This window comes from Lycorma delicatula, chromosome 1, assembly GCF_047948215.1.
Source record: "Lycorma delicatula isolate Av1 chromosome 1, ASM4794821v1, whole genome shotgun sequence".
Taxonomy (NCBI): Eukaryota; Metazoa; Arthropoda; class Insecta; order Hemiptera; family Fulgoridae; genus Lycorma; species Lycorma delicatula.
In genome coordinates this window covers 245,372,675-245,399,463 of record NC_134455.1, presented here as the reverse complement: position 1 = coordinate 245,399,463, position 26,789 = coordinate 245,372,675, and the positions used below count along the sequence as shown (strand labels likewise).

Sequence of the window (26,789 nt, the reverse complement as noted above, 5' to 3'; positions counted from 1 at the left end):
TACAAAAATTGTTTCCAGCCACCAACAAAATTTTTCAGCAGGAACTCGCACCTTACCATACATCTAAATAATGCAGAAACTTCTTCACTGAAAATGGTATAAATGTTGTTCCATGGCCTGGAAACTCACCTGGCTTAAATCCAATTGAGAATCTGTGATCAACCTGAAAGCAAAAACCTGTCAAAGGCTGTACAACAAAGATTTCTTCAATAATCAAGGTGGTTTCATGATGAAAAACTAAAAAAGAAAAGCGAAAAACTAGTTGAATCAATGTTTAAACATTGTCAGGAGGGAATAAAGAACAAGAGAAGATATTAACAACTATTAAAATACAAGTTTGTTCTTTATTGTTAATAAATTGTATATCAAGAGGAATTTCTTGTTTTATTATTGAGTGTTCCAATTAATTTGTGCGGTACTGTATACTAATAAATTGCTACCAGTTACATAGGATAGGTACTCATATAATAACTAAGGTGGAAGAGTAAAAGGCTCCTGTAAGACTTGAATATAAAAAGCAGTGTACAAAAGTTACATCCCAGTCGAATAAACATTTTTAAAAGTCTACTTTGGCTTACTGATCAATTAGATACCTGTATATACATGTGGATGATCCAAATTCACACAGCATGGAAATCTTGCAAAACTCTTGGCGAAAAATCAGCAATTACTATTGCTTTTTCAACCTACTTGTGTTGAGATTGAACAAATGGACCCCTACAAATGGTTTGATTTCATTATTCTCCATAAACCTATTAGTTCTCCCGTAAGTTTTTTTATTAAAAACTTTGTAAATAATACTAAACAAATACTACATAATTTTACAACAATCTAAAAAAGAATTGGAATGATTTAATGAAAAAACTTTAGTCAGTGTATAACACACTTTTCAACAACAGAACAGAAATATTTTAAAATCATAAATTTTGTAAGATAATTCTTTATGGATAAAAATTCTAAAATTACTGTTTTAATGGTATAAAATAGATATTTCTGGAGAAAAATGGTACAACATTAAAATTTGTAATCTTTTGAGTTACGTAATTAAAATTTACAGAAAAAATCATGTTTACCCTGATTCTAAACAAAACAATCCTGTATGTGTGAACTATATATATTTTTTAAAATCTATATTAACAAAGCATATTGAGTAAATAATCACAGGAATTAATTATTAAGGCTTTTGAAAATTATAGAATAGAAAGCTGTAGACTAAATTAACTGAACACAAGAAAGAATGAAGAAAGATTATCCTGCTGTCTAAACTCAAGAACATGAGCATTTTGTTCCACTAACCTATATATGGGAGCAAGGGAAGCAATTTTAGGCCTCAGATTAATAGTAGAAGGAAGATTAAAGAAAAACAAACCAACATACCTGGCGTTTATAGACCTAGAAAAGGCATTCGATAACGTAGACTGGAATAAAATGTTCAGCATTTAAAAAAAATTAGGGTTCAAATACAGAGATAGAAGAACAATTGCTAACATGTACAGAAACCAAACAGCAACAGAAATAATTGAAGAACATAAGAAAGAAGCCGTAATAAGAAAGGGAGTCCGACAAGGATGTTCCCTATCTCCGTTACTTTTTAATCTTTACATGGAACTAGCGGTTAATGATGTTAAAGAGCAATTTAGATTTGGAGTAACAGTACAAGGTGAAAAGATAAAGATGCTACGATTTGCTGATGATATAGTAATTCTAGCCAAGAGTAAAAAGGATTTAGAAGAAACAATGAACGGCATAGATGAAGTCCTACGCAAGAACTATCGCATGAAAATAAACAAGAACAAAACAAAAGTAATGAAATGTAGTAGAAATAACAAAGATGGACCACTGAATGTGAAAATAGGAGGAGAAAAGATTATGGAGGTAGAAGAATTTTGTTATTTGGGAAGTAGAATTACTAAAGATGGACGAAGCAGGAGCGATATAAAATGCCGAATAGCACAAGCTAAATGAGCCTTCAGTAAGAAATATAATTTGTTTACATCAAAAATTAATTTAAATGTCAGGAAAAGATTTTTGAAAGTGTATGTTTGGAGTGTCACTTTATATGGAAGTGAAACTTGGACAATCGGAGTATCTGAGAAGAAAAGATTAGAAGCTATTGAAATGTGGTGCTAGATGGGTGGATAAAGTGACAAATGAAGAGGTATTGCGGCAAATAGATGAAGAAAGAAGCATTTGGAAAAATATAGTTAAAAGAAATTGACAGACTTATAGGCCACATACTAAGGCATCCTGGAATAGTCGCTTTAATATTGGAAGGACAGGTGGAAGGAAAAAATTGTGTTGGCAGGCCACGTTTGGAATATGTAAAACAAATTGTTAGGGATGTAGGATGTAAAGGGTATACTGAAATGAAACGACTAGCACTAGATAGGGAATCTTGGAGAGCTGCATCAAACGAGTCAAATGACTAAAGACAAAAAGACAAACCTATATATATTTCACAATATGAAGATACTTGGAAATGGTACAAAATATACAGAACTCATAAATTAATTTGTATAATTTTTTAAAAAGTGTTTTATGTTACAATTTCAGTTCTGATGAAGGACAGTAGTTACATTTCTGTTCTGATAATTGCTCATCTAAGTACTTGCTTCCTCTACTACTAAAATACCTAATATCAAACTTATCAATGTGTTAATTGATTTAATTTTTAAAAGGTACATATTACCACATATAAAAAAAATGGTATACATTTATGTAAATACATTTTGACAAAATGCTCTCACATGGGTACATTTATTTTGCTAAACATTTTTATATATTCTGGAAGCATGAAATTTATATATTGAAAATTTAGTAATTTTTGAAATAGAATTATTATGCATCTATGGTACTGACTAGAATGGTTTATTTAACATGTTGAATTTTAAAATGCTACGTGAAATTCATTTAAGAGTCTCATCCTCTATTAACAGTGGCACTAAAAATATGAGGGTTGTCTAACAAGTTTTGAGCCTCAACATGAAGATGGCAGCACTCATCAACAAAAGTTAGGGAATGTATTCGTGCATGCATTAAAAAGTATTCGCTAAAATTTCAGCCATTTTTGATGCTAAGTAGTTTGACAATCATTTGAGTAAGTCATTCTGAATGTTTTTGAGAAAATGGTAAAACTGAATATCATGCCACAATTAAATACTTACATTTGAAAGGAAACATGCACATGCACATAAATTAAAACTGATTACGGGGACTGATTTAAAGCTGATTACAGGGACACTACGTGCCATCATTTGCCACCGTGAAAAGATGGGCAGCTGAATTTAAACATGGTTGTACCAGCTTGGTTGATGGTGAGCGTTCAGGACGGCTATGGGCATATTAAAAAGAATGTGTTTGTCATATATTAACTGAAGAATTGGATATGCATAAACTATCTGCACATTGGGTGCTGTGTTTGTTCACTTTGGACCAAAAACACATTCAAATGAATGTTTTCAAGGCCCTGCTGGAACAGTTTAAGAAAAACAAGTCAGATTTTTATGCCGATTTATAACTATAGATGAAACGTGTTTCCACCACTATACTCCTGAAATGAAACAGCAGTTAAAACAATGGACTGCAAAGGCTGAACCTGCTCTGAAAAAGGCAAAGATGGTTCCATCAGCTGGGAAGTGATGGCGACTGTTTTTTTTTGGATAGAACAGGAATTTGTTTATAAATTACCTTCAAAAAGGTAAAACAACAATGAGACAGTACTATGCATCATTACTTGACAATCTGAAGGCAGTAATTGCAAAAAAAAGACCACATTTGAAGAAGAAGAAAGTGCTTTTCCATCAAGACAATGCGCCTGCTCGCCAGGTTAAAATTTTTGAATTGCACTTTGAATTGGTGAACCGCTCACTTTATTCACCAGATCTGGCCCCAAGCGACTTTTTCTTTTTTCCTAATCTTAAATTTTCAGTTGGAGGACAGAGATTTTCATTGGAACAGGAGGTTAATGCATATGTAAACACCTATTTTGCAAAGAAAGACGCCAGCTACTATTTGCAAGGTTAGAGGTTAGAGCATTTGCAAAGAGGTTAGAGCATCGCTGAAAAAAGTGAATTGACTTGAAAGGAGACTTTTTGAAAAATAAAACTATATTTGATAGAAAAAAATATGTCTTTCTGTGTTAGGCTCAAAACTTTTCAGACAACCCTTGTATATAACTGCTCTTCCATCGAAATGAGTGAGGTTGACAATAAAATGGCAGACATGTACATGGGAAAATTACCTGCTGGACAGCAAACTTAGAGGGCAGTTACAAAGTGCAAAAAATGTACCCTGAGCTATAAGACCCACAGAAACCATACAGTGGGGATGCTAACCATAAAGGTCATACACAAGATCATAGAGAGTGTCTTAATACACGACACGTAGGCATGTTTCAGCTAATGCTCACAGTGTGAGAGAGCAGGATCACCACTCTACAAAAATGAAAGGGCTAGACTGAAAATCACCTGTCATAATTCAAAAATGTTTTTGAGGCTGGGATCAAACATTCTAACAGCAATCTGTCTGGTGGCAGAATAAATTACTACATAATAATCCAAATCTAAATTTAACCACAGTTCCATAAAATTTCTACATTTGATCTACACCTCAACTAGCATTACTAACCATACATAATGAATCTAAAAATTTGAAACAGAGAATTCTGATTTATAAATATTTTTATCAATTTTATGCATTTATAGAAGTAAAGGCTTAAAACAGTTTTATGTGATGCAGAAGTGAGACTTCTTTTTGATTTAAAAAGGAATGTTACACACTTGTAAATAAAAAAACAAAAATAGTATTTTATCTAAATGAAGATTTATTCCTAGATTTCACCCAATGAAACAAAAATATACAATTTCAAAGAAAATACTTTGTAATCACCATGCAATATAATGACAGATACATAATAAAAATGTCAACATACAATGAACATGATTTATTTTTTACATATTCTTCCCTCGTGGTTCCCAAACACTTTGTGCACAGACCCACTACTAAAACTGTTAAGTTTTCATGTATGGTGGAAAACAAGAATAGAAGGAAGAAAGTAAAGAATATAATTAAATTTATATATGTATTCAAATCAATTTGTTCTTAACAAAAATTATGATATGTATTTTACACATTTTTATTGGTTTTTGAAGCATAATGAGGTGTATGAAAAAATGAATTTGTTTTTGATTTTGTTGATAATATTTTTTACATTAACAAATTTATTATTTTGAAACAAACTGAGTTTAACAATTGTAATTTGTTTTGATGTTTATTTTTAATTATAACTATTCCCAAAAATCTAATTTTGCATATATACAGTAAAACTTCCCAACATCAGATATGGTAAGGAACAAAATCTGTCTGTTATTTAGGGGCGTCTGCTATTCAGAAAAATCTGAATACAGAAACACGTTCAGTTATTGTACAGATAAAAAAACTGCTTTGATTAGAACAACAGTATTGTGTATTTATTTCATGTAAATTAAAATTTTTTAAAAAATCAGTTGCTAATACAACTTTGTGAAATTCAAGTCTTTTTTCATTGTTTTTCTGAAAATACAACTCTCTGAAAATACACTCTATACTAAAATGGAATAAGAACAATGTAAGCAATAAAAATATTAGCCAAAGAAGCAATAGTATAAAAGAATATTAATTAAAACACACATACAAAAAAATAACATAAAAATCAAAAACGGACATGTACAATTTATTTATACGTAGATGGTTTAAAATAGCAGTCTATTTTAGTTTAAACTAAGTCCTGGTACATATTTTTTTCAATAAGTGACTGCACTTCTGATATCAAAATAACACCTGGTAATTCTTTTTGTAAGAAATATTGCTTTAATTTTCTAACCTCTTTTCTTGCTTCCTTACTTGTGAATGTAAATTCAGGTTCACTGTCATCAGAGTCAATGTTATTTATTTTGGAAGTAGTCAAGTCTGAGGTAGCAACAAGATCATGTATGTCAGCCGACACATCCTCTGTGTTGAGCATTCTTCAATGTTCTGGTACACTTTGCAGTTTCCAAATGGTTCAATAAGTTCTTTTAATTCACTCTTTTCTACAGAATTTTCATTTGGTTCAGTAAGATTTTCAGTGTCGGAATTGAAGTTAATTTGTGAGAGTTTAATACCACTTTTACGAAAACAATTTCACACTGCTGTATCAGTAACCTGCTTTATAGCCATACGAATCCATAAAACTGCCTCCTGTACACTAATGCTTTTTTAAAAAGCTCATCAGAATCCATAACTTTCATTGTTAACAATAAGTACCGTAACACTTTTCTGTACTGAATTTTAAAGTTCTGAATGATCTCCTGATCAAGCAGTTGACATACTGAAGTAGTATTTTGCAGGAAGAAATATCAATTTTACATTTTCTAAGGTAACGTTAGGGTGGGAATTTGCATTATTCAAGAATAGCATGACTTTCCTATTTTGCTTTACTAGCTTTTTTTTTTTTTGCTTTTGTATGATCAAAACTTAACAATCAGTCTGTATTATGTCTCTAGTGATCAAAGATTTTTTATTTGAATACCATTCCATTTCTAATGAATCTATGTTCACACCATTAAAACATTGTGGCTTTGTCAATTATTGGTGGTTTTTCAAATTCACGTGACATATTCACAGCCAACATAAGTCAGTCTTTCCTTTGATATCTTCCCCCTGTACATTTTTTCTCTTCAAATACATTGTTTCACTGGACAAAGACCAGTCTCATCATAATTAAAAACGTTTCTTTCATTATAACTCGTTCTTTACTTTTTAAACTCGTTTCTTTCATTTAACTTTTCCTTCCACTCGGACACCAAATTCTCATCTACAGCACCAGCACCACTACAAACTTTTTTATATGAAATATAATGTTTAATTCTGAATTTATCTTACCAACCTATACTTTAAACTACATCATAACCAAGTTCTTTAGCAATTTATTAAGCAACAGTACAGAGACTGTTATGGTATTAGCAAGAGCCCTACAAAACCACTCATACATTATAATGTCAACTGTTTTCAAACACGGTTGTGTTTTAGGAAATTCATGTTTACTTCACTGATTATCATTTTTAGTCCTTGACTTTGCGTTATCAAGTTAGCTTTTTAAGATATCGCTTATCTGAGTTTTCCCAACATCAATATATTTTGACATATCAAGCACACTGAGTTTCTTTTTTGTAGACATTTATAAGTGCTTCTTTTTCTTTTACTGTCAAGTGTTTATGATGTAGAGCTATTTTTAAGTTGTGGTAATGATTTTTATAAAATACACAAAATTGAACACACAATAAATGTATGTATATAAAATATACTACAAGAAAAGATACAATACTACACTATAACAAAAATAATACACATGTTCAATGTACAGTATTCACTTGCACAGCAGCTTAAGATGAATCATGCTAAATGATGAATTGATTGAAATCATAACATCAACATCTAGGTAGGAAGTGATGCAATTGACAACAGATAAGCAAACTAGTCGCACTAATAAGTATAAGACAATAAGAGTATAAAACAAAACAAGGAAAATTACAATTTTTATTCTTGCTATCTGTTTTTCAGAACTGAATGAACAGTTTTATAAGTAAATTTTTTTTTAATCTATTATTAAGAAGTATTTTATCTATTAATACCACTATAAAACTGATGAGAAATCTAATAATGTCCATTAAGGAAATTTTTACTCTACATGAAGTTATAAAAGGAAGCAGTACTTTTAAAGCTGCAATATAAAAGTGCAGATGCATGTTTTGCACAAACAATCAAAACTATTAAAATTTTTTAGTCAAAATTAATTTTTAATACAGTATCTTCAGGTAAGTTAATTAATTCCTACCTGCCCTTACTGATATAACAGTGCCCTTACTGATATAACCTAAATCAATTTGAATAGGATTTATAACCCTATGTACTTATCAAATTTTTTTATAAAAATTAAAATTTTCCTTCAATTTGCCCAATGTTCAATTATTAAAGATATTATGTCATTATCTGGCAATACTACATTTTCAATGAAAAATGTTTGGAATGTCTCAAAGCAGTTATATTTACAATCTTGAATATTCTTTTTCGACAAGAAAAGTTTTTTTGTCAAACCTTCGATTTTACCATGAAGCAGAAATATATTAGAAAATTTAATTTGTCCAATTTTGCAAAAATACCTACTAAAAGGGTCAGCAAGTATTTGGTATTTTTTGGATACTAATGATTCTCTCTGAATAGTGCAGCAAGTCTATGTTGCATTGGAAATCTTTGTAGAATGCATGACACAGCACCCTGTTTTTAGCTCACATTGCTTGTGCACCGTTATACAAATTCCAATGCAGTTTCTTCAATGTTATATAAGTTCAATAGTTTTGAAAACAATTTCACCAGTTCCTCAAGTGATTGGTTTACAAAATAATAATGTTTACGAAGCTTGTTGCACCATATAAAATGAGTGAAAACTATTAGCTGGGGAAAATCTTGTACAACTATTGCCTCATCCAGCTGTAAAGTGGAAATTTCATCTACCTTAATTCTATGAATGGGCTGTTTTCTATCCAGTTCATTGATTCTATGAATAATGGTTATTGAAAAATTGATTCAACTTCTTTTAGGTTCCTCTTTCCAAACATAACAACAACAGCATCTTTTACTGCTGTTGGTACTAATGACTCCCAATAGTGTGTAAATTACTAGATTGTTCAATTCGTAAACTAATTAGATATGAGACAAGCATGGTCTTTTCATTAATAATGGTAAAGTTGGAAAGTGGATCTTCTGAATTATTTAATTTTAAAGCAATCCCATCAGCTTTCTTTTTAAATTGGGAAGTTTTGTCGGAATGTTGAAGTAATTTGTTAGATCACACACTTCCATTGACAAGAATATCAGTGAATAACATACAATGGACATGGATTGTATTCTTTACAATTCCATGTAAATTCAAATTTCAGATATTCAGAATCATGTTTTCATTTGCTTTGTTTTGATGATAGGAAATTTGTTCTCATTAATTTCATTTTTATTTTCTGTTTTTCTGCAACAGATTCTTCTTTTTCCTTTTTATTTTCAGTAGTTTTTCCCCATCAGTCCTTTTCAACCACTTACCCATTACTGGAATGAATCTTAAAAAAGTAAAAATAATAAGAAAAGGAAAAACTGTATTTATTGCATGAAACAATTATTACTAAATTAATAAAATACATTTTTTTTTTAAATTACATTTTTGTTAATAAGCACTTTTATTAATGCATAAATTAACTCTATTATTTAATACACAATACAGTACAAACCCCTGAACACACAAATTATATGGATTAGTTGTCAGTCTATTTGAAGTTTGAAATCCCAAATTTTTAATGAACCATAACCAAAGGTTGATAGCACGGCATGAATACACATTCAACAATATGAGTACACATGCTAACCACTAGTTAGCATGCGTAGCATGAATGTTAACTCATGTTTGGCACTGATTGTTGTTTGAAACTTAAAAGTTACCTTTGTAAATACAGAATGTAAAAATAAAATAATTCTTAAAACATTTTCAAAAGAACTATGAATTTGAATGTGTAAATGCATCTTACTAATGTAAGAGGTTTTATAAAAAAAAATGCATGGAATTCTTTATTTATTCATAAATATTGATTTTGTCACCTTCAAAGTACTCCCATTCAGATATAATACATTTGTGCCAGCACTTTTTCCAATCTTCGAAGCACCTATGGAATCCAATTTCTGATATGACGTTTAGCTCCTTCAGTAATTCTGTCTTCAGTTATTCAATGTTGACAAAATGTTGTCTTTTATGGTTCTTTTCAGTTTGGGGAACAGGACCATGCCTGTCACATGGGCCATGCCTGATAATATGGAGGCAATGGTGGTATTTTTGGCTAAAAATTTGTGAACAAGCAGTGAAGTATGAGCAGGTGCATTATTGCTGTGCAATTGCCATGAATTGTTTCGCCACAAATCCAGGCGTTTTCTTCAGATTGTTTCATACAAGTGGTCTAGAACTTCCAGGTAGTAATCCTTATTGACTCTGATAGTGATTGTCCATAATCATTTTCTTCACTTTTTGAGTTGGCAGTTTTTTTTGTTTTTTTTTGGCGAAAAACATTTTCGTGTTATCATCGCCCGGAAAACAAAAATTTGAAAAATACAATATAAAATTTAATAAGACAACAACAAAATTAAAACTCAAACTAAAATATTCAAAACAAAGACAAAATAACTTACTAAAAAGTTAAATACAAAAAATACAACTATTTTCCAAAAAATAAAATTTCAAAAACTCTATTAAAAAGTAAGTAAAACATTAACACTTTGGAAAAATATAAATACAGAGCACAAAACTTCTTTATTATTGCCCAGAATGTGACAATAATTAATTCTTGGGCAATTTAAATTTACAACACAAGGTCGCATAACGTATGCAATCCACAAGGATGTGGCGCATAGTCATGTGGCACTTGCATCGTACGCATACTGGTGCACTTTCTGCTGACATTAGGTACCTGTAAGTAGCGGTTGCTGATGTGCTGGGATGTCCAGGGTACTCATCATCTTTAATGTCTTCATGGCCCTCTTGGAAACATTTGTACCACTTGAAAATGCTTGTTTTATTCATAGAAGAATTGCCAAAACCAAAATTCAACATTTCCAATGTAGTGTTGCACTTTAATCCATTCTTAAAGCAAGATTTTTAATGTAAATTCTTTGTTTCATTTTTCACAAGTTTTTTGACCGAAACACATGTAACCTTTTCGACAACCAACAATAAACTAAGTATTCAATATAAATATCAATGTAAACATACGTAAGGGTCAAGTTTACAAACACAACAAAAAAAAGATTGTGGCAATTGGACTTAAACAGTCTGGGGAATTTAGAAATTCTGCGTATTTTTTTTATCAAACCACCTATAGTTAAGCAAGTCAAGTTAAAATTGTAGAAACTACATTACAATTTATTACAGTGGTTCTTAAGAAATGATTATTAGAAAAAATAAAGTTGTAATTTTGCAAGTTGTAACTGCACACACAACTAAATTTGATCCATATGAAAACTGAAAAGTAATTAACATATGACATAATAGTAAAACAAACATGCAAGGTACTAAATAAATTAAATAAGTATATTATTAAACATTTTTTAGAAGGTGAAATATAAAATTTCATAGTTTCGTTAGATAAATTCACATAGCATGTTTAAATTGATTTTGCCTGAAAAAAGTGAAAGTACACTGTTTTGTTTTGAAGCATCTTAATAAGATACTAAAAGCTTGTCATCTTTATTAAATATTTATTACACTTTTATAATATTCCCACCTGAAATATCATCTCTTCAGGCTTCTTCAAAAGTATGAATGAGTTTTGAGATACAAATATGGGCTGTCAGATGTATTAGAAAGAGCCTAATTATGCTTTCTACCCCGTTCCTAATAAATTACCATTTAAAAGATTAAAAATAAAGGTTTTATTTTATACACCCAAAATATTTTTAAATAATATTTATTTAAAAATCCTTCAGTTTTCTGCACTTTGATGAACATACACAAATAATATGAACTCAAACAATTTTCAGTAAAGCCTTCTAAAAAATATTTAATTATATACTTATTTATTTTATTTGCATCTTCACATGTTTGCTTTAGTATTATGCCATATGTTAATTACTTTAAGTTTTAATATAGACGACTTAATCCACTTCTATAATTTTCTTTTTAATGACTTATTATGCATTTTATGAGGCTGTTCTGATTATGATTTCCACAATTCCCTTGATCCTTCCAGGCAAACAGTTGCCAGTTCCTTTTCTCTATGGAGTACACCTTCCTGACATAATGTGAATAATTATTGTTATTTAATGATCAGAATAAAATTTATTTATAAATCTTTTTCAGATTTCTACATTTCAAGTACTAGATGGAAAATTCAAATCATAAACTCATGTTGATGAAACCAAAATATAGGAAAAAAGGGTTGGAAGAAGTGGTAATTTTGATGAGTTGTAATGGCTAGTGTGGAAGACTGAATGTCACTTGCACAGTTATATATTCAACATTAATAAAACATACATCTGGATTGTATTTTTTTTTTTTTTTTGAAGATGATAATAATGAATAGAGAATCTTTTTCATGGCAGAAAAAGTAAGTAGCTAAACAATCCCTTCATTAGGGATTGTCTACCACCTCCTTTATGTCAGTACTGTAAGCAATGAAGAAAAGTGACATCATGAACATTAATTCATAGAAACTCTTTCATGTAAGAACACAACTTTTAACATGTTGGCTGTGGTTCTGGTTATGTACTCATATATACTGTATAAGCATTTACGGTGAGGTGTCCTATTTCCCTTCTGTCAAGGCAGGTGTATTTTTCATCTATCCATCGCATTCATTCTTTTATCTAATACTGAGTATTTTTAAAGATAAAATTCTGACATTAAAAGGATTAAATTAATAGCAAACCTGGGTTACTGTTATTGCCCCATTTAAACCCAAAATTCATAAATAATTCTATCAATGACTAACAGATAATGTTAGAAGAGGCAAAAGCTTTCAAAATACATGTATAACACAACAGTGGAAATGCGAGTGCTGGATAATGGAGATTTGTAACCCAAAAAAGTTAAATGGATTAAAAAAAATATCACAATTACTATGTTAATTAATTAATTCATCTTTGAGGCATTTTTTTCAGCTTAACTTCAAATTTAACAATTAACAATTAAAATTTGTAACAATTAAAATCAATACCTACTAATATTTTCAATATTACAAAATTATAAGTGTTTTATTCTAAAATAAAAAACAAGTTGAAGCCATTTCTATTATTTAGAACAAGTTTGACAGGGAAGATACTACCAAAAATTTCCTTTTAATATTTTTTATAAAGTCATTTAAACTGAAACTTAAAACTGCTAATGTTAATAACATATTTTATTTAACTTTATAATCTGTGAAATATAAAATAGTAATAAACTTATTTTTTGTAAATCTTGTTTTTATTTGAATATCTTCTTCTGTTGTAATGTTTCTTAAATTCTTTGTAATCAATTAACTATGTATGATTTATATTAAATTGAAATAGTCTATTTATCAATATAGTTGAATTTATGTAACCTATTAAGCAAAACATTATTGAACACTCACATTATTGAACACTTTCTTTGATAGAAAAACATTTCTATTCAAAGCTTACAAACAATATAGCAAACAATTATGTCATGATGGAAAATACATAACCATTCTTTCAAAAAATCTACTGAAGTATAAATATTATATTAAAAAACATAAAAACATTCCTTTTTACTTATATTACAACTATTTTTAAAATTCAGTTCTATTATTACTACTGTCAACAAAAAACATAATTTACATAACACTGTTCTAGATAGATAATAATAACTGCAATCCAATACAGGCTAACAAAAATTTAATAGGTGCCAAATTTTTAATTTAATGACTATTTCTATTTAAAGTAATCTTCAGAAGAAAATGCTTGAAGAATTACAAAATAAATATTGTATAGATTATTTATAAAGTTTATACAAATAAGTCAGGGATATGTTAGAAAATTAACAGGGAAAATTGCTTCCAAAAAAAAAAAAAAAACTAATAAATTCAATATTACATGCATATTCTCTTATAATTTATTATATTTGAAAAACATAAAATAATTAAACTACATTAAAAGATAAACAAACTGGACTAAAACATAGTAGAATTGATTTTGAGAGTTATTTTGCAACAAAGCATTTAAAAATTTACTCTTACTATTGTTGACAAAAACAGAAAAACACCAAACCATAACAATGCATGGTGAATATTGGTTGCTGGATTCAGTGAACTAAAAGCTGGTAGCTGGTTTAATATTAATAAAAAATAGAGAAATATAGAACCACAATTGACAAGATAAGTAACAAAGAGATTTATTTTCTGTCTGTTTAAACCATGATCTGATTACACACAAAGAAATAAAATACTGAACATGTAACACAAAGAAAAATAGCATGAATCTGAACCGAATGAATCTCCTATGACACAATCTCTGGACAAACACTTCACATACACGAATGAGGCAGAACAAGCACTCACACCACAATAAACATGCACACACACTACTCCTCAGTTTTGTAGTTGTTAAATTTTGCTTTAGATAGCATAAGGGATGAAGTAGGCATTTTCTTATTTAACCTCTACTGATGTTATAGCCTTCATGTCTTTTAATTCTTTGTGTTCTTTCATAAATTGTATGTATTGTGAATGTAGCTCTGGATTAGCAGATAAATGGCATTCTATTGACAAAAGATTTGTGAGTGCTATATCCCACGACTTACCAAACTCACAGACTTCACCTTTCAAAGGCATCTGCAAACAATATCTTCCATGATTATTTCTAGTGGTTGTTATCTTAAATAGGTCTTCACACAACTTTATCATTTCCAATATATGGCAATTCAGATGAGCAATCTTCTATGTCCCAAAATTTCTAAATATTTTGTACAAATTGTCAAATATAAATAGATGGCGCTGTAATATGGTATTATAACTGTAATATCTTATTGTATTTGTTATAACTGTATTTATAACTGTAATATGGTATTAGCAGTAACTTTGCCAGAAACAATCCAACCAAGCACTGCATTCTGAAAAGTTGGAACTGAATCGGAAAATGTAAACCTACATCACAAACAAATAAACAAATAATTCTGCACCGATGAATAAATTGATGCAGAGGTTGATGAGTGATTTGAGTTTAATACAGTCAACAGAAAAGGAAAATGTATTAAATCTCGATTTGATGATACAATGAAATAATACTAGAAGTTTTTGTTGTACACTTTCCAATTCCATTTGCTTCCACTGGAATTCTAGAGGATGGAAGGCCTAATTACTTAACTGTCTTCTCTATCATAAAATTGGATTGTGAACCTGTATCTAACAATACGCAACACAAATGAAGAAATCCTCCATTATCAAGGATACCATAGCCAGCAACAGCAAAAAAGCCTAAAAAGGGCTTTGATATGAAGTATGAGATAGTCAAACCAGATTGTCTCAGATTAATTATGTTTGTCACTACAATTAGATGGTTTAGGTTTAGAATCCACTGTGTAATTTGGTATTTCTGTATAATGCAATAATGTATGGCATTTACCGCAGAACTTACATGAGGTTGCACAAAAATTTTTACTTTTCTGATATCTGGAAAAAAGACAATAAAAACATAGTCCTTGTTTCTACACTTCCTTTTCACTATAACAAACAGAGAGTAATTTGAATTTGTCACAAAAGTAAAGTGGATGAGATTTGTCACATACATTACTTTTCAAATTAACTTTGAACTAAACACTAGTTTAAAAATTCCCTATTTGAGGTAGTTTTGAGTATTAAGTTTGTTTGATTCTTGCATTGGTTTAGACCCAACAGCTTCTAAAATTTGACATATCTTCTATAAAAGCTAAATTAGGCCGGATAAAGTAGACACTGTAAGGTTCTATTTCTGATTTTCACTGATTGTGATTATTAGTATCTAAAATACTACATTAACCATGTAAATGATTAAGGTGTCTGATTGATCAGTGCGTCAAACATGAGGGGCAGCACGTAAGTGTTTCTGAACATTATCGATTAACTTTCTCAAATGAGAGCAAGATTCTTTATTTGCTTTATACAGGTTGAAAATAGTTGTATCATATTTGTTGATTAATTATCTCATATTCTGAGATCTCTTTATTAAGAAACCCCAACCAATTTCATAACTGTCAGTTGACCTTTTCAGATTGCAAAATATTAGCGGCACAGTACTTTAAAGATAATTTCAAAAGATGAAACTTCTAAAAGTCTGATTAATTTGGATTGTCATTTATAGAAGATTTGAAACTGTCATAAAATGATGACTATTCATCATATTCAGCGGAAAAGGTAGGCAATATCATATACACAACCTGTAATATGACCGTAGGCAGGTTACTTATTGTTATATAACAAGTATGAAAACGTTTAAATGTAACACAGCTACACATGAGAAACTATTAAATAAAGGCATGCAAAAATATCTGACAGAACATACGTAATTACTAGTGAATTTGAAGAAGGCTTATAGGAATATAGAATGTAATAAATGTTAATGTTACAAAAGGAAAGAAAATGATAGGTGAATATCAATAATCCAAAAATAAAATATAGGATAATGACTTGGTAATTATCTACTAGGTTTATTATCTTATTTTGCACCACAAATTGGGCACTGGGCATGGTCGCCTGAGATGTGAAGATGTCACCTGATAACACTGGAGATAATAGTCATGTCTGGAGCAAGGTAAATGTCACTTGCCGGAATATTATGACTACACAACAGTACTACTGAAGAATTTAATAATTTACACAAAAACAATTTTTAATGCACAAATTTATGCAAATACATTTTTTCATACAAATGGATTAACAGTCTCATTCAGTCAAAGTGGCCAAAAATTAAGGTGAATATTGCATGGTCGGTTGTTGGTTTGAGTGGACTTCACTCAATATTAATTATTGGAATATCTCTTGTAATAATAATAAACAATGAATTAAAATACAGAACAATTGACAAAATAAATAATAAAGAGATTATTTTTGTCTGTTTACATCACGATCTGATTATAATCCAAGAAATAAAATACTGAGCACCTTTTGCATAATGAACAATAGACAAATATTTTTAAAAAAAAACAAACCAAAAAAAAAAATCACTGCTGACAAACATTGTTGTGTAATATATAATTACGAATATAACACTGATAAACATCATTTTTGTTAACTAACATGAAATACATGATTTTAATCTGTTTTTTGATGCTAAACAGGAATATGAACTCAAAATCTTTCTATCACCCACCATTTTTGAAAATTTTTTAAATTTTAATTAAAGAATGTTTCATTTTTCAACGTATAGTTAGCATTTTAAGTTCCAATATTGTGGTTTGTTAGCTCATTATTGTTTAACTTTGTTAATATAATTTGTAAGCTATAAATAAACAATACTAGACAAAGAATAAATCATATTATAGTCACATTTTATGACATCATATCTAATACTGAACAGTGAACCTTCATGGACAAGATTAATCATGTCTGTGCAGGTCAAAACATGTAGCTGAAAATACAGCTATGTTGTTGGTATTAAGCACTGGATTTAGGAATGAATTAATTTAGTTCAGTCTTATTGCTGTCTTAAGTTTGTTAACAGTGCAGTGTCATAATGCCTCGAAATTGTGTAAATGATATGGATGCCTTTTGTTATGTATGTGGTGAGTTTACTGTAAAATCAAGTAGAAAAACCATTACACCTTTAATTAAAAAAGCATAACATTTATACTTTCAGTGTAAAATTGGTGATCAGGATAAGATGTGCGCTCCTCATATTGTCATATTGTATGCACTAATTCTTCTGTATATTTAAGAGGATGGTTGGAAAGGTACATGGAAGGCTTTGCCATTTGGTGTACCTATGGTTTGGCATGAACCAAAGGATCATGTAACTGACTGTTACTTTTGTTTAACAAGCGTGTCTGGAATTTCTAAAAAATCTAAACATACGATAAAATATCCTTCATTGAAATCTGCAATCAGGCCTGTACCTCACAGTGAATTTATTCCAGTTCCTGAGCCACCTGTGAATGTACGTTTCGAAAGCAGCGATGAAGAATCAGGTGGTACTGAAGAAGCCAACAATGATTTTTATTTTGAATTATCTTCCAATAAGCCACATCTTATATCACAAGGTGAATTAAATGACTTGGTTAGAGATTTCAATTTATCAAAAAAATCAAGCTGAACTGTTAGGACCAAGACTGCAAGATTGAAATTTACTTCAAAAAAAAAAAGTACAAAAATTTCTGGCTTTCAAAGCCGACAAAAAGAACTTTCCCAGTACTTTATTGATGAAAATAATTTGGTTTATTGCACAAATATTGATGAGCTATGTTGCGCTTAGGACAAGTTCATAATCCTGAGGACTGGAACCTTTTTATAGATTCATCCAAGTATAGTTTAAAAGTGGTTCTACTACACAACGGTAACAAATATCCTTTGATACCAATCGCTTATGGTATTATTTTGAAAGGGAAATACAATGTGTTGAAAGATGTTCTTGAAAAAATAAATTATAAAAAACATAGCTGGAACATATGTGGTGATTTGAAAGTTATAGCTGTTTTATTAGGAATGCTGTTAGGCTGTACTAAGTACATGTGTTTTCTTTCCGAATGGGATAGCTGAGCTAGGGATAAACATTATGTTACCAAAGAGTGGAAGAAATGAGACAACTTAACTACAAATGGGTAAAATATTGTTCATGAGCCCTTAGTTGAACCCAAAAAAAATATTTTTACCCCCTCACCATATCAATTTAGGACTAATGAGAAATGCTGTAAAAGCAATGAAGAAGGATTGTCCCAGATTTTTGTACATCAGACAGAAATTTCCAAATGTAAGTGAAGGAAAAATTAAAGAAGGAATATTTGTTGGTCCTCAAATAAGAGAGTTGGTCAAATATGATGTATTTAACTCAACGTTAAATAATGTAGAAAGTGCAGCTTGGGCTTTATTTCAAGATGTTTGCAAAACTTTTCTTGGCAAACAAAAATCTGACAGTTACCACAATGTTGTTAATCAACTTCTTACTTCATACAGAGCTATGGGATGTAATATATTTTTGAAAATACATTTCCTCTACTCAATCTGGATTTTATCCTGGACAACCTCAGAGACATAAGTGACGAACACAGTGAATGTTTCCACCAAGATATTTCAGTGATGGAAAGCCGCTATAAAGGGAAATGGAATACTAAAATACTAACATGCTAGCCAATTACTGTTGGACATTAATTCAAGATGTGCCTGAGGCTATTTATAAAAGAAAAACATCAGTGAAATCATTCTAACACAAGTATGGCCATGCAAAATTATAAATTTTACAGATTTTAACTAATAATTAATTTTTAATTTTTTTAATTAATTTTTTTTGGAGTGTAATTTATTAAAAACTAAGGGTGATAGAAAAATTGTATTTACAGATCTGTAATGTACGCAAAAAGCAATTAAAAAAATGGTATCACACTTGTAAAAACATTTAAAAAAATATATTTTTGTCTATCAGTGTAATTAAAGGGCATGCGGGTGACAATTTTGTTATAGTTAATGTTTTTCACAATTTTTAATTTATTTAAACATATATATATATATTTTACAACACTCCCAGTAAAGTAAGAATTCCAATCCGGGGTTATTCATCTAAATCAGTTCAGACATTGAGCTGCTACAGTGGAACAAAAATACATATATACATACAACACTCTAAATACATTACACTCATTTTTGGGCAGTCATGTAAAAAAGATGTGAATGATATACTTGCTCACCACACATATCTTAACCCAATGAATTTCCTTCCATGACACAATGTTTAACCAACACTTCACAACATGAACACAAATGAATGAAGCAGCACTCTCCAAGCACTTGTACTAAAACATATGTGTGCACACACACGCACACACAGATGGTATCCTCCATTGCACACATAGCACAAAGCAATAGGTACCCATTCTGCCCAAAGGGATGCAAGCATAGCAGCAGTAGATAAACATAAATCACACCCCACATGAATACATTAAAAGTATACATATCTGCTCTATTTGTTGAAAGTATACACAATAAAATTAATAAATAAATCAATCTCACCATATTTAACTGTACTACTAAAATAATAGTGTAAAATCAATTTTTTTTTTCATTCATACAACTAAATGCAATGTATGTAACATATTTGTCATTATGATAAAAGGACAAATGTCAAAATTTCACCCAAAGGATAACAATACCTTATTATAATGGATTAGACGGATTTCAGTTACAAGCCCTACTACATAATTAAGAAGTACAAGGATCAATAGCAAACTAGCTACATGAAAATCAGCTTCATTAAAAAAATACACACATACGAATACAAATTACTAGATTTAAAATTTAAAGAATCTGTAGCATTTTTTTTATAATGTATAATGTAAAAGAAAAGGTAGAACTAAACCTTAATGAATATCAATAATACAATTTTTACTGACCATGCCAAATCCAACCATGGGCATCCCATATTGCTGCTACAGTTTTACGGGCTCCATCCCAAAAATCTGTTTCATAAGCATGCCTTAATCTTTCCCTGCAAAATGTATATGTAAATTAATTATATAAAAAGAAAAAACAGAATGTTATATCCATCTCGCAGAATTTAATTAATTTAATATTAATTTAACTTATTCTTCCTGTTTAATCCACTTATTATAGCAGCAATAGAAGATAGATGAAGCATTAATAAAAACCAGCATATAAATAATTTGAACAAAATGGACAAGTTTTTTGGACATTATCATTATGCACAACTTCAAAACTTATTCATATGAATATGATATGTACTGTTTTTTTTTTTTTTGGGGGGGGGGGTCATTAGTCAGTTGATTGGTTTGGTCCTTCTCTCCATTCCTTTCTCTTCCATACTAATGTTTTAATCTCAACATATTTACTGCAGCCTACATCCTAATTATATGTTATTCCAATTTTTGTCTTCCTCTAGAGGTTTTATCTTCTACACATCCCTAAATTATGAAAATAACTAACCTAGATATCTTAATACATAATCTAAAAAGCTAAGTCATCTCTTTACAAGATTCTGCTATAAATTTCTCTTCGAAATTATCATTTTGAATTTTATCGACAATAATCATTTTAAATTTCAACTTCTTCTATAACAAATACCTCTATTCATTTCCCTTCTTTTCTTCTTATTAGCCATATTTTAATAGCATTAAGTGTTAGACACTTCCATAAATATTGAAAATGAGATTTTATCCAGCATGAAAAATTCTGACTGAGACAAAGGAATGGTAACTTTTGGATAAAACTTAGAAATGCTACTATTCTGCATTGCACAAAAACAAAACATATAATTTAGTTAATTTTATTAAAAGTATCATTACCTATTTTTATTTATAAAAAAATTACATTGCTATTTTTTATTAAACAGTTTACTTTTATATATATATACATATTAATTTATTAAAGTTAAATTTTCTGTAGTCTATATCTCCTCTGTACATAAAATCTAGCTAATTAAATAATATAAAACTTATCTTATTCAGCCACAAGTGTACAAGTGTGTTTACAAGTGTAAAAAAGAAAAATTAAAAATAACATTACAGTAGATGTGCTTATACAGAAAGCACATTAATGAAAAAAATGTAAGGTAAGAATGTTCTTTTTAATTCTGTACTTTGTGGAGTGGCTGAATAATAAGTTTTATATTATATAATTAGCTAGATTTTACACACAGAAGAGATATGAACTACAAAAAATTTAATTTAAATAAATTAATAATAAATGTCAACCAGGCGAGATCGTCAAACAAATTTTACAATTTACACAAAAAATTATGTAGGATTATAAATTCAATAAATTTTAATAAAAAATGTTTAAAATTAAAATTAATACCTAAATATTCAGAAATAAATATTAAAAGTTTCAACATAATAATATTATATGTAAAACTAAAACATATGCAGAGAATTTCAGGATAAAACAAGAAATAAAATATGCTTACTCTAGGAGAAACTGTATAAATGTTGAACTGTACAACATGCATTTGAATTTATTACAAGTTTTGGGTAATATCATGTTTGATTATATTTATGATTATATAAAAATAAAACATTAATGTATACAAAAATAAAATAATAAAAACAAATTATAAAAAAATTAATAATTTGATAAAAATGAAAAATAGTAGTAATGGTGCAATATATAGGAATGATAACAATTATAATATAAATCAAACAATAAATAACAGATTAAATAGAGGTGACCAAACTTATACAGATGTTGAAAATATACAAGATAAATCAGATAAATTTAAAATTAATGATAATTTAGTAAATCTAACATAAGTTGTTTTCCAATATGAAGAAAAATTAATAATTGCAAATTCATTTAAATTTAACTTACCAGATAATAATACAGAAAAAATGATTAAAAGTGTAATAATAGATTCAGAATATAATATCATTAAAATTAATTGTACTAATCAAGAAAAAGATAAAATAAAAAATTATATAAATAATAAAATTAATAAATTTAAAAACAAAATTGATAAAAATTTCATTAAAAAGAAAAAAAAATCAATTATATAAACCAAAAAATAAATTAAAAGAAAATAAATGTATAATAATAAAATCTGATAAGACAGGAACTCTTATTATTATTATTATTTCTATTGATGAATATAATGAATCAATAAATAAATATATAAACGAAAACGGTTTTAAAAAAATCAATGACCCAACTAATAAATTTCTAAAAATTACAAAAGATTGCATACCTAAATACAAAGATATATTTAATTATAATAATAAAAAATTAAAACACCATAGTAGATTATACTCATATAAACCTTATGCCCCAAAACTTACCGGTCTGCCTAAATTACAGAAAGAAGGTATCGCAATGAAACGGCTAATCAATTAATTTGAAGACCACTCCTAGTTATATAATTACTAAAATTATTGATAAAACAATTAGATAAAAAATTAATGTAGAATATAAATATAATATAAAAAACAGATATGAGTTGATTTTATAAATTAAATATAAATAATAAAACAAAAATTATAAGCTTTGCTATAACTAACATGTACCCCATTATTCCCATTGATTATAAAATTTTGTTAATAAAAAACAAATTAATAAATACAGGTGAAGACCAAAAATTTATACATAATATTATAACTATCATTAGAAATATTTGTAAAAAAAATTATTTTGAATTTAATGGTACTTGTTATACACAAGAAAACACGATACCTATGGGGCTCTCCCTTATCTGCGGTAGTCAGTAATTTACCTACAAGAATTTGAAAGTAAATTTGTCTATGGTGTAAATAATGTATAGAAAATTTTATAATGGGTCAGATATGTTGATGATTTTTTTTTATATATGAACAAAGTATAATAAATAACAAACATGAAATAATTTAAAATAAATTAAATTCTTTTCATAAAACATTAAAATTGACATATGAAATAGAACATAATGGGAAAATAAAATATTTAGATGTAAATATTAAAATAAATGAAAACAATCAAATAATAACTGTTGTATATAAAACACCTACCTCATATGAAATTATTATAAACAGGAATTCCAACCACCCTTGGACTCGAAAAATTAAAATTTTTAAAAGCATGACAAATAAAATGCATAAATGATAAACAAGAATTGTAAAATGAAATAAAAAAATATAGCTATAAAGAATGGATGTGATACTTCATTGATCAATAATATATATAAAAAATATAATTCTAAATACTTCAATTTCATAAATATTACTATATTAAAACGCATAAATGAAAATTAAAACAACGAAAACATTTATATAAATTACTCCAGCACAAATAAAATTATAGAAAACTTAATTAATGCTTATAATAAAAAATATAAACCTGATAATCATGTAAAAAAATATTTAAGATATGATAATAATAAAACAGTAAAAAATAAATACGATTCTTCTGGTATTTATAAAATAAAATGCAATAATTGTGAAAAAATATATATTGGAAAAACAAATAGGACTTTAAAAGATAGATTTAATGAACATTTCAGGTCATTTAAAAATAAGAAAATAGGTTTCTCATAATGTAGCAGACCATTTAATAATTAACAAAGATAATTTAACTAGTTTGGAAAATAATTTAGAAATAATTGAAAAAGTAGACATTGAACACAAAAGTAATAATAAAAAATTAGAAAGATTATACATATATATATATATATATAAACATAAATTCAGCCTAATGAATCTGCAAACAGAATTTGATGGGGACATTTTTATAAATGGTATTTAAGTTGGTAATAAATTGATAAGGAATTTTAAATTAATTAGATAATCAGTACAGTACTGTATTAACAAACAGATAGCATGCTAAAGGAAATTTTAATATTATAATGTTTTAAATTTAATTTTCTCTTTTATTTAAACTTGCTGAACAAATATCTGTTCTATAAATATTAACATATTATGTTATCTATTGTGTAAATGTAAAAAAAGTAAAATTTGAAAAACATTACTGACTGAAGATAGGCTTATGTCCGAAAGCACTTTAATGAGAAAAAAGTAAGGTAAGAATGTTCTTTAATTATATTCTTTGTGGAGTGGCTGAATAAGTTTTAAAGATTAGTATCTATAGATACTATATACATAGTATCTTTCTAAAATGTCTAATCCCTTACTATTTGTATTCATATTATATTTTTTTTTAATTTCTAGTATTTTTAAATTTGTCCTAATATCAGATATTGTATGTTTTTTCTTAATTAGATGATCAGATACATTAGAGAAACCCAGTTTACCTTTTTTATAATTTCTAAAATATTCCAAGAATCTAACCTTAAAAGATCTAGTAGTCTTTCATATATAAATATGGTCACAATCATTACATACAATTTTATAAATACCACTCAAATTATATAAATCAGATGAATCATTATGTTTATTACTTATTAGGTGTTTTATTATGTGGTTATTTGTCTGGTACACGAGTATAAATTTATTATTATCATATACCTTTGTAATATGTTCAACTACTTTATCAGTAAATACATATTCAACTTTCTGTGTGCTTTTTAATGTTATTAAATATGTATTATTTTTAATTTTTGGCATTTCTTTGTTTTATATATATTATCTACTAAAGAATTATCATAACCATTGTATATGGTAATTTGCTTTATAATACCTATTTCTTTGTTTAATTTACTTTTCTTTTCATTATACTTTGTATAATTAATTGCTCTATTTACCATGTTTTTGTAAGTACTAATTTTGTGTGACCATGGGTGATTTGAAGATCTATGTATAGTGGTTCTGTTAGATGTGGATTTCCTATACACTGAAGTTATACATTGATTATTTTCAATATTAATATATAAATAATTTATTTTTTTATTATTATCAATTTCAAAGGTAAATTTAAATCCACTATAATAGGAATTTAATTGGTTCAAAATGATTTAAATGCTCGTCACATATAACTGGATTATAGACTACAAAAATATCAACATATCTAGTCCATAATAAAAAATCATGCGTATGAGTTATCCCCTAAACAACTTTACTTTCAAACTCCTGTAAATAAACCTCAGATAAAATGGATGACAAAGGAAAACTCATTGATACAATGTTTCCTGGGTGTAATATTTATCATCAAATTTAAAATAATTCTGTTTGCATATATTTCTTAAAATAACAATAATATTTTCAATAAATAAGGGATCTTTATGATTTTGTATTAATTTATTTTTTATTATGTTAATAGTTTTTTGTATGGGTATAATATACATATTACAAATATCACAGCTAACCATCCTACTTTTATCACTAATTTTTAAGTCTTTTAATTCATTTACTAATTTGTATCCATTTTGTATATTATATCTGTAACCTAAATTTATTTTATTTCTAAGTATTTTATCAATTTTTTTAGAGACAATATAAGGAGTGCTTTTGAAGTTAATTAAAGGTCGAATAGGTATACCCGGTTTACAGCCACCAGGTTGGTCTAGTGTTAAACGCATCTACGCAAATCAGCTGATTTCGAAGTCGAGAGTTCCAATGTTCAAATCCTAGTAAAGAATGGATTTGAATACTAGATCAAGGATACCGGTGCTCTTTGGTGGTTAGGTTTCAACTAACCACACATTTCAGAAATGGTCGACCTGAGACTGTACAAGACTACAAATCACTTACACTGATACATATCATCCTCATTCATCCTCTGAAGTAATATTGTAAGTATTTGATGGTGATTCCTGGAGTCTAAACAGGAAAAAAGAAAAAAGACATACCTGGTTTGTGTATTTTTGGTAGTCCAATTAATATAGGTGCATCTGGTTAGTAAGGGTACAACATAGTGTGATATGTTAAATTATTTTTATAATTGGAAATGTTGCAGTATTTTATTATTAAACTTTTAGTAATTCTTAGACATTTTTTAGTAGGGTCCTTTTTTCCCTTGAAATCATTCTCCATTATTTATTGTTCCATCAAATTTTTAAATTTATCAGAATACATGACTGGAATATTAGTATTAACTGATTTCAAAATGATACTATTATTATTTTATTTATTTTTTAGTTGTAAATTATTTTTTTATTATAATTAATAAAAAGTTTGTAATTTATATTTCCTTGTTTTATATCATAAATTTTATTAATAATGCTACTACGTAAAATTTTTAACATTAGGATTTGCTTTATTTACATTTTTTTTTGGAATCAACTACAATATTCTTAATAATATCATTCTTATCATCCTTTGTCAGAATAAACTTACATGCATGAGCTACAATAAACTGCTCATCATTATCAAGAACCACATTTTCTAAATTTATCAAATCAATACACTTATCAGGAAATGAACCCGAATTTTCATGCATATTGCCTAGTTGTAAATTATAATAAAAATTATCATCCAACGAATTTTCCTGAATGTGAAGTAACCCAATCCTTTATTATTATATCTATTAAGATTATAATTATGGTTATCATTACTCTTATTATTATTCATTTTAATTAAATTACCAATTTTATTATATTTATTGTCTTTAAGCTTCTTTTTATATATTTCAATATTCTCGCTAAACAAATTAGATACAAAATCACATATAAGATACCCAAAATTTTTATGAAGTGTA

The 26,789-nt window shown here is 28.1% G+C and overlaps 1 protein-coding gene across 2 annotated transcripts in view; it reads right to left on the bottom strand.

The window, feature by feature from the left end:
• Positions 1-26,789, bottom strand: part of LOC142330085 (DGAT1/2-independent enzyme synthesizing storage lipids) — a 108,978-nt gene that overhangs the window by 56,893 nt on the left and 25,296 nt on the right. For both annotated transcript variants that reach the window (XM_075375144.1, XM_075375152.1), the window contains exon 3: positions 20,114-20,208. In XM_075375144.1, coding sequence (XP_075231259.1) covers positions 20,114-20,208 — 95 coding nt within the window. The remainder of the gene's footprint in view (positions 1-20,113; positions 20,209-26,789) is intronic.